The 9,500-nt window shown below is 37.9% G+C and overlaps 1 protein-coding gene across 1 annotated transcript; it reads left to right on the top strand.

Annotated features, from left to right (window-relative positions):
- The first annotated feature begins 5,073 nt into the window (after window positions 1-5,073).
- LOC142336195 (uncharacterized) lies at window positions 5,074-9,258 on the top strand. The gene is made up of 2 exons (XM_075384849.1): window positions 5,074-5,363; window positions 5,632-9,258. Exon 2 carries the CDS (start codon window positions 5,739-5,741, stop codon window positions 8,721-8,723), a length of 2,985 nt encoding a protein of 994 aa, XP_075240964.1. The 5' UTR covers window positions 5,074-5,363; window positions 5,632-5,738; the 3' UTR covers window positions 8,724-9,258.
- The last annotated feature ends 242 nt before the right edge of the window (window positions 9,259-9,500 follow it).

Here is a 9,500-nt window from a genome sequence, read left to right as displayed (position 1 = left end):
GACGTACCTTAACATAACATCTATTGCTGGCTAATCAGAATTGAGAAAATGCGGTTACTAATCTCTGTTTGGCTGATTGCTCAACAAATTATTTATTAAATTAAACTGTTTTTTAAAATCTTGAAGGTTAAGCTAAATTTTCTCAGAAGGTGTTTTAAGCCTAAAACGAAAATTTGGTATCTTTTGGTTGATGATTCGGTTTTGATAGATTCATATTAAGCCCTACGGACCACCGACGCACGGCCTTAGCCCGCGAAGCATGGCCACGTACTGAATTAAACAGCATCTATAATTGGGTTATGTTAAATTTCGTTTAACTCATAAAAATGGTGTTTTAAATTTCTCATCCAATCAGAATAAGTAAAAAATCTAGATTTTCGTGCGTCTAATTGTTGAGAATTCAACTTTTCTAATGTGCATATTTTGGATCTTTTCTGCTAGCCCCCCCCCCCCGCCTGCTTAGTTACCCAGGTCGACGCCGAATGGGGTTAACTTGTAAGAACCTGCAAGTTTCTTGCAAGTTCAAACAAGGCGATGCATCGCCTTGCAAGTTTTTATTCAAAAAACTTGCAAACTCTTTCAAGTTAATCATTCGACTTACATGTCCGTACAAGTTAACCATTCGACTTACAAGTTACTTGCGTGTTCACTCACACATGCACCACACACACACATACACACACACACACACACCACGCAAACACAAACACGCAATTACACCCATGCACACAACACACACACACACACGCACACACACACACACAAACACACTAAGCCGTAGAAAAACGTTGCAAGACATGATTGTAAACGGATGTTCGGAATTTATATATAATATGGAAAAATGTGAATTGAAATTATAAAAAAGGTTATAGAAATGAAGGACCACTAAATTATTTTGAGAAAATGCTGACATATGGATTTGAAAATTCAATCAAAGTCAGTATTTTGGGAACATTTTTAAAAAGCAGTCGCGAAGAAGCTAATTGAGATCTACTGTTTTTTACTTGAGTTGCAAAAGGATCTCTCTTGAATTGATAAAATTCAAAAAGTAACGATTTTGACTACTTAGGTTGAATTGTATTATGTTATCCAAACAGAACAACTAACTCCCACGTGCTTTCTACGGTAAATGACTGAATGTTTTTATTCCAAACTTGTAAATTAATAATTTAACTGAAAGGTTAAAGTTTACATGCCTTCAGAATAATCACGAATATTTATTGAAATAATCAAAATTAAACATCAAAGTTCTGGTTATTAATTGATGTTACTCATTATGCTGTTCGTTCTACTATATAAAAAATTAAGACACGAATGGTCCTAAATGTTTATTGGAAAATTTCCATGCTGATGTTGCGAAAACTCTGTTAAATTTCTTTTGAAAAGAAATTTGTTCTCCACCGCTCTTACGTTAGAGGGCAACTTATTCTATTTTTGTATGCTCATCAAAATCAAAGATCTTTTACTCTGCTTAGTATACTTTTGCGTTCTTGTTATCAGCTGTTTTGTCCGTTTGTTCTGTTTTAACTGTAGGCGGTTCGCACATTTTCTAAATGTTTCTGATACTATCCACTGATTCAAGTCTGTGTGGAGTTTCAATATACTAAACTTTGAAATAATTAATTCAGCTGGTAGGACGTGCGATTTGAGAAAGATATCACGACAATGAACAAATATACGACGCATATAACACACTTTTATGCCCCAATTAATCTGTTGATGTATACGCTGTATATTTTTTGCTGACAGTGTTTGTAAATAAACTCCGCTGCCGCCATTTTTTTCAAAACTACATTTAGATGTGCCTCAAAAGTCAATTTTGCGTCAAGGTGTAATCCTAGATAACGACAACTCTCAGTAGATTTTCCCTTAAAAGTGACTTTTGGTTCTAATTCGTCCCTGGTAGAAAAATAAAGTGGTTCTGTTTTATCAGCATTCAAAGTGAGTTGATTTTCCTTCAAGTAACTGTCCGTCTTCAGTAAATTTTTTTTCAATTTTTGTTGCAATTGTTTCTTCTGGCTCATATCGACATAAAATACCAGTATCATCTGCAAATCGAACAAGCTCAATATCACCTTTGATTTTTTCTGAAAAGTCGTTAACGTATAAAAGAAAAATACTGTGCCTTGCGGTACTCCATGATTAACGAAAATATGTTCTGAGACCTCGGTGCCTATTTCGACACATTGTGAACTTTCTTTGAGAAAAGATCTCAATAAATTAACTGCAGGCTCAGAGAAGTTGAAGCACTCTGCTTTTTTAAATATTTTGTGCGAAATTGAATTGAATGCTTTTGCAAGGTCTAAGAAAATTGAGTCAGTGTTTTGCCCATTTTCATGATCTTCTATTACTGTGTCAGTGAAATACAATAATGCATCTGTTGAAGATTTTTTGTTTCGGAATCCAAATGGCTCTTTATTCAGTAGGTTGTTTTTATTAATGTGATCCATCATTTGGAAAAGGAGAAGCTTCTCAAAAAGCTTAGCAAAAGTTGGTGTGACTGAAATTGGTCGATAGTTGCACACTTGCGTTGTTCATCCTTTTTTGTCAATTGGTGTGACATATGCATATTTTTGAACAGTTGGAAAGACACTGTATCGAATACATTCATTAAAAATAAATTGCAGATGAGTTACATTGAATTAGCCAATAAGAGTTGTGCTCGACCGCAACGAAGTTGCAAGTAACTTACGATTTAGCCATTCGTCTTGCAAGTTCTTACAAGTTCACCATTTGACTTGCAATCTCTTACAAGTTAACCATGTTTTGCAAGGAACTTGCAGGTTCTTACAAGTTAACCATTTGGTGTCCACCCGGGTAGGCACCCCCCATTTATAAATGTTTTAAAACGGATCTTTTCAACAATTGCCCCCCCCCCCCCTTTGCAAAAGGGGTGGCTATTCTTGAATAGAATTTAAGCGAGCCATTTATTAACCAATCAGAGACGTTTAATAACTTTCCACGCATGCACATACTATGTGAAATTGAATAGAATGAAATACGCCATGGCATGACAACTAGCCGAACCGGAATACAAAGCAAAAAGAATTTCCGACTGGCGGTTCGGTGGGCGCTTCGCCGCGATAACCGAACCGCGATTTCCGGATTACATCCCATAGCGCATGAGAGGCATGGCCATGAGCAGCGGTCCGCAAGCAGCGGTCCGCTAAACGCCACGACAGGGCGTATAGCTGACAACCAAAAAATGAGAAATTTAGCCGACAATTTAAGTAAAATGAGCAATAAAACTTATTCTGCAGCTGTGATTGGCCCATTTAAAACACTATTTCGTAAGCGGACAAATACACCGCAGTTTTTTCATCGAATAGAGTAACGAAGGTCTATCCGTGGTCGGACCGTATTTTACCGCATCTGGCCATGCCTCGCGGGCCATGGTCATGCCTCAGCGGCCTGTGGGACTTGATATGAATCTATCACAACCGAACTACCGATTTATGGACCAATGAGACTTATGACCAATTATGATAAAACTGTCGGCTAAATTTCCTTTTTTTCCTTGTCGGCTAAACGCCCTGTCGGCCAATTTTCCTAGCACCGTACCAAAGGGGTCAATTGTTGTTGATAAGATCCTTCAAAACTAAGGGACGCTACTTTACCCGCTTAGTGCGTGTCCTTTGTTGGCCAAAATGTATGTAGGCTAGACCGACCGCAAATATACTGGCCACGATACACTATTCCAATACTTTGACCTATGTGCAGAGATTATCTATACGTATTAACGTTTAGCCGAGTAGACGCGTCGAGTTGACATCAAATTGTTTCCGGAAGTTAAATGATAGATATCGAATGGTGACGTCTTAACAAATAGACGTACCAAAATGTAGAAATTTCAACGAATGTGATTGGTTGAGAAATTTAAAACACTGTACCTTTATGCGTTCAATTAGGCTAAATTGGACACAGCCTAATGCTAGATTATAATTTTTACCGCATCTGGCCATGCCTCGCGGGCCATGGCCATGCCTCAGCGGCCCGTGGGACTTGATATGAATCTATCACAACCGAACTTGAGACCAGTTTCCCCCAAAAAATTATAATTTTGCTTTTTCGGCTTATCGCAATTTCTGAACTATTTTACGTTAACGCGCATATCCTATTTTAAAACATGGAGAATTTGTTGAGCAATCAGCCAATCAGAAAACATTATTCCCATTTTCTCGATTGTGATTGGCCAGCTATAAAATTTCTATATTTTGGTACGTCTGCCATTTTCACTAGCGCCATATCGAATAGCAATTTTTTCATTTGATGATTCGATTTCATTTTGTTCATTTTCTGCGGTAATTAAAAGTTAGTTATTGTTCAAAAATGCAATGTTTAAATTTTTTTCGGCTATAACATATTTCGGCTAATTGGCATGTCCGTCAAGAGATAGAATTCCCATTTCCAGCATTATACAGAAGGGAAATTTCAGTAATGCATGGGAAATTTCAGTAATGCATGAAATGTAAAGCGAAGGGGGAATTAGCTGGTGGCCGCCGTATTTGCCGACAGGGCGTTTAGCCGACAACCAAAAAATGAGAAATTTAGCCGACAATTTACGTAAAATGAGCAATAAAACATATTCCGAAGCTGTGATTGGCCAATTTAAAAATCTATTTCGTAAGCGGACAAATATACCGCAGTTTTTTCATCAACTAGTGTAACGAAGGTCTATCCGTGGTCGGACCGTATTTTACCGCATCTGGCCATGCCTCGCGGGCCATGGCCATGCCTCAGCGGCCCGTGGGACTTGATATGAATCTATCACAACCGAACTACTGATTTATGGACCAATTATGGACTTTTATTTCCAATTATGATAAAACTCTCGGCTAAATTTCTCATTTTTTCCTTGTCGGCTAAACGCCCTGTCGGCCAATTTTCCTAGCACCGAATTAGCTTGCTCTTAATGACATTGTTCTTATAATGATGTCATTCCAAAATTAGATGAAGTCGCTGAGTGTCGTGTACATGTATTGGTCGTCGGGTATTTTCTAGCCAATCAAATTACAACTTTCAGATATCTACTCAGACAGTTTATTCTAGAACAATCTTGAATTGAGGTTGCCGATCTAGCCGATTGGACGTTTTGCCGAATAAGAACAACTAAGGAATAGAGTCGATTAATTCCGGCTTCCTCGTCGTTTAAGTTAAAAGTCATTGTTTTAAACGCATTCTTTATAAGGCATTTTAAAAGGTTTTTAATAAAATATAGCGTAACGACGGTCTATTCACGTAAATCTTCGCCAGCTCTCTTGTTCTACCTCATTCTGCTAGACGCTCATCGGCAAGAATTCCTAGCTTCCTACAGTGCTTCTTATTTTTAATTCCTAAATTTAAATCTCAACATAGAAGTTAACGTAAATTATTTCTCTCTTTATCATTTATATTCTCCGCGTAAAATATCTCCCAACAAACAATTTATTTTTTTCTCCTTATACAGGGGCCGTCCAGCAAGACAAAAACAAATATAGGACATAGTTAGCTTAATTAAATTAATTTTGTTTAGTTAACCCATTTTTTGTTATGTTTTGATTTAAGCTTTGGCGTCCATTTGAAATAAATGCTAGTTTAAGGTTAAGGAGTACATTTGACTTTTTGTCCTGTTGAAACGGCTCAATGTTAAATTCTTCATCAAATTGGCATACTTCATTAATTACCTAACGTGACGGGCGAATTACTTCGGTATCAGGACAGTTTACCCAATTCCATTTTACCCGATTCCATTTTAACTAATGTCAGATCCAACCTGTTGTACTACCGCAGCTGACAACAATTCTATGACCAGAGGCGATGAGTTATTCATGAGGTTATTGTATCTAAAAAGGCGGACCTGTGACCAACTATCACGTGACTTAACGGAGCATGCGTTACACGATCTGCAAGAGAGTAACTGGGACGATTATTTAAACGATCCCAAAATGAGAAAAGAGACAAGGGATGATTTCATATCGACTTACTTTTCAAAATATGGAAACCGAATCCCACGTTTGGAGGAATGTGATACGACCACTTTGTTTAAATTTGTGCATGATGATGTTACTCGTATTGGCACTCGTAGAGATGAGCGTTTCGATGCAGACTTTAAGAAGATCAAAGATATGAGAAATGATTCCGCACACGATACGAACAAACAACTGACTGACAAGGAATATGATTCCCAATTTCAAGAAATGACAGATAATTTTAACAATCTTGATCGACAAATATTTAAAAGTCTGGACAGGTGTTTGGAATTTTTGGCTGCAAACAAATATCAGTCTTTCGAGATATTTTGCAGAAACAACCCTAGTGAAGTGTCTTTATTTTCATGCAGCCTAGAAGACAAGTTCAAACATTTTCTGGAACAAATTGAGCCTCTCCGAAAGTTAACGGAAACAAACAAAAAGCTTGTTGACAACAACGAGAAGCTAGTTGACAATAACGAGAAGCTAGTTGACAATAACGAGAAGCTAGTTGACAATAACGAGAAGCTGGTTGACAACAACGAAAAGTTAGTGGACGCTAACAAAAGTTTGACAGATCAGCTGTCCAGCACAAAATCAGTCAAGTCTTTAGTGCTTAAGCCAGTCAGCAATGTTCCGGACACAACGCCTCTGGCTGGTCGCGATGCAGATCTGAAAAAATTGAAAACACTTTTCCAGAATGTACAACTGGTTTTGATCTGTGGCCCTCCTGGAATTGGGAAGACTTCACTTGCTTTGAAGTACGCCAAAGAGTCTGAAAATGAAGAGACGCAACAAATGCCTCAAGGATATGATTGTAGGTACCTAAACATAGAATTTAAAGATTTGGACTTCGAAGGGAAGGAAGTATACCAGGAAGTTGGTCGAGCCATTGGGGAGGTGTTCCCCGCAATTGTGTCTTTACCAGAATACAAGGATGAACCTTTCAAAAGATTTATGGAACATGCGCGAGAATTGGTTAAAGAAATCAGGTTGTTTTTTATACTCGACAATCTTGACAACGTTCTCAAAGCTGCCGAAGGAAATTCTGTCATGGATCGGGTTGTCCGAAATTTATCATCCCTGGGCTCAAATATCAAAATACTAGCTACCGCTAGAGACAAATCTTTTAGTCCAGACTATTTGCCTTTTAAAATCGTAGAGCTCAAGCCCATATCGATAGACGAATCCTACAACTTTTTGACGGCAGAAAATGAAAGTTTATCTCACCTTAACGATGAAATAATGCAAGCCATAGCGAAATACGCCAATGGCATTCCTTTGATTTTGAAAGTTATCTATTCGCACGTGAAACGGAGACCTGATTTCAAATTAGACGATCTGCCAAAAATTGAGTTCACAAGCGATTGGGAACGTCTTGAAAGAAGCCTTGATCTATCCTTCTCGACGCTGAAACCATTTCAGATTGAAGTTCTGCAGTGTGCAAGTCTTTTTATGGGCTACTTTGACAGAGAAACTCTGATTTATGTTTACCAGAGCATTTCGTCGGACAATCGCGAAGACGCATTGGGCTCGTGCTACGACTTGAGTTTAGTCGAATTCAGTCAAAGTTCAAGGAAGTACTTTTTGCATCCATATATAAAACGCCACATTCGCAAGTCTATGTTTGCAGCTGAGGACAGAAAAAGTGTTATAGGGGCCAGCTTTGTGGTGAGTTATGTGAGAAGACTAATGACTTGGGCAGAAAAACAGTTGGACAAAAATAAATTCTCTAAAACTTTGAAAGAATGCGTGAATGATGCAAAAAACATTGAAAAAACTTTGAAGCTAATCAATTCAAATGATAAATGGCAGATTTCAGCATTCAGAGCATTTTTTGGGCAATCGACAAGTTTCGCGTGTTTTTGGCTTCTGACCAGCTTCTGGTTTCTCAACAAAATTGGTCGTTTCAAGCCACATTTGATCGGCACTGTGGAAGAAATCGAAAACATTTTCAAGCAAATTGACAAAATAGACTTCGTCGTGCTTTGCAAGTGTTTCACCGCTCATCAGTTACGGTTGAAAACTAACTTGACTAACGTGAACAAAGCCCGATTGAAAATTCAAGAGGCATTTCTGGAAGCTGAGTCACTCTCCGGAACAATGGCTGATTACTGCAAAGGTTATGTGAAGTTTTCAATGGGAAGATTTCAGCAGCACATTGAAACAAATTTAACAAGAAACTACCGGAGAGAATTTTCATGGGAGCAAACTTCTGCAAATGATCATTACCAGGCAGCGCTGGATTACTATCGTCAATGGAAGCCAGAGAAAAGCGACATAAGCGAGGAAAAATTTGAAATAGTTGTTTTAGTTGAAACTTTACATGTTATTATGTTTCAACAAGGTCACCAGCTTAGGAAAACAACTGAAGAAACAAAACGGCAGGAACTTTTCAGCCACTTTGCTGACATTATAAAAATAGTCTCTGAATCTCTGGGGACTCACGAGGAAGTTGGTTATTCACACAAAAAGTATGGCGACCTTCTGCTGCAGTATGACTCAAAAGATCAAGCTTCAGAAACGTATGAACAAATATTTAAGTACTACAATTCGTTTGGCCCTGAGATCCGGACACAACAGATTGAAATTCTTATAAACTGGTCGGATTGTTACGAAGACGATACCAAGGCTTTGGAAAAGCTCAAAATGGCCGAGGCTATATTGAAGGAATACTATTTAACAGATCACAAGTGGGCCATGGACGTTAAGAACAGAATTGGTAAAAGACAACGCAACCTTGGACGAGCTGCAATGTTTTCGCCCAGAAAATAAATTTGTTCGTTGGCGTGGAAATCAAAGATATGCAGTATCGTATTAATATGTTGCCTATATGAGTTGTACACTGAGCTGAATAGAAAATCTACCCGAAATTTGTATCCCTTTCTTGATGGTGATTGTTTTCAAAAATTTTAGCTTTCTTTGTTTAAAAAACATCAGCAAAGTAATGTGTTGATTAGCATGTTCGAAAGAAGACTGACTGGTTCAACGTCCTTTGAACAGTATTTCTCAGTTTACATTTTGCATCGATTGCTAGTTATGTAAATCTTGGATTTTAACTTCAGCCTAGTTGCTCATTTTTCTCAGTGTACTCGATAAGTGGATAGCGGGAGCAAAATTACATATGTGCAATTCTTATCTGTTTTATTATTTTTGTATGCAAGTGCTCAACTCTGTCTAGAAGTTATTAAACTCTGAAGGGAAGACCAGGTGTTCATTAACTTTGAGAGTAAGATTACAACCGTGTGGTAATGTTTTCAGTCAACTCTTGTTAAGATTACGACAGTTGCATAAATTACCGGTGAAATAATACATTGACGCCCAATTAGCCCAACAAAATCTGCTTTGTCATTAGACTACGTATATATTCAGTCGCGCTATAAGAGTGTGATAAGAGTCTAATCACAGCAACAGTGATATTGTTACGCAACTGTTGAAATCGCAACAAGAGTTGACAAAAAACTGCATTTAAAGTGCCGAGTTTAATATTAATCAATCAGAGCACGGGAAATACTCTGCTTTAAATCTAATTTAATGGCATTCTTTTCTGCG

This window comes from Convolutriloba macropyga, chromosome 1 (assembly GCF_964194025.1).
Source record: "Convolutriloba macropyga chromosome 1, txConMacr16.3, whole genome shotgun sequence".
In the NCBI taxonomy this organism is placed as follows: Eukaryota; Metazoa; Xenacoelomorpha; order Acoela; family Convolutidae; genus Convolutriloba; species Convolutriloba macropyga.
This window is presented reverse-complemented; position numbering and strand designations above follow the sequence as displayed.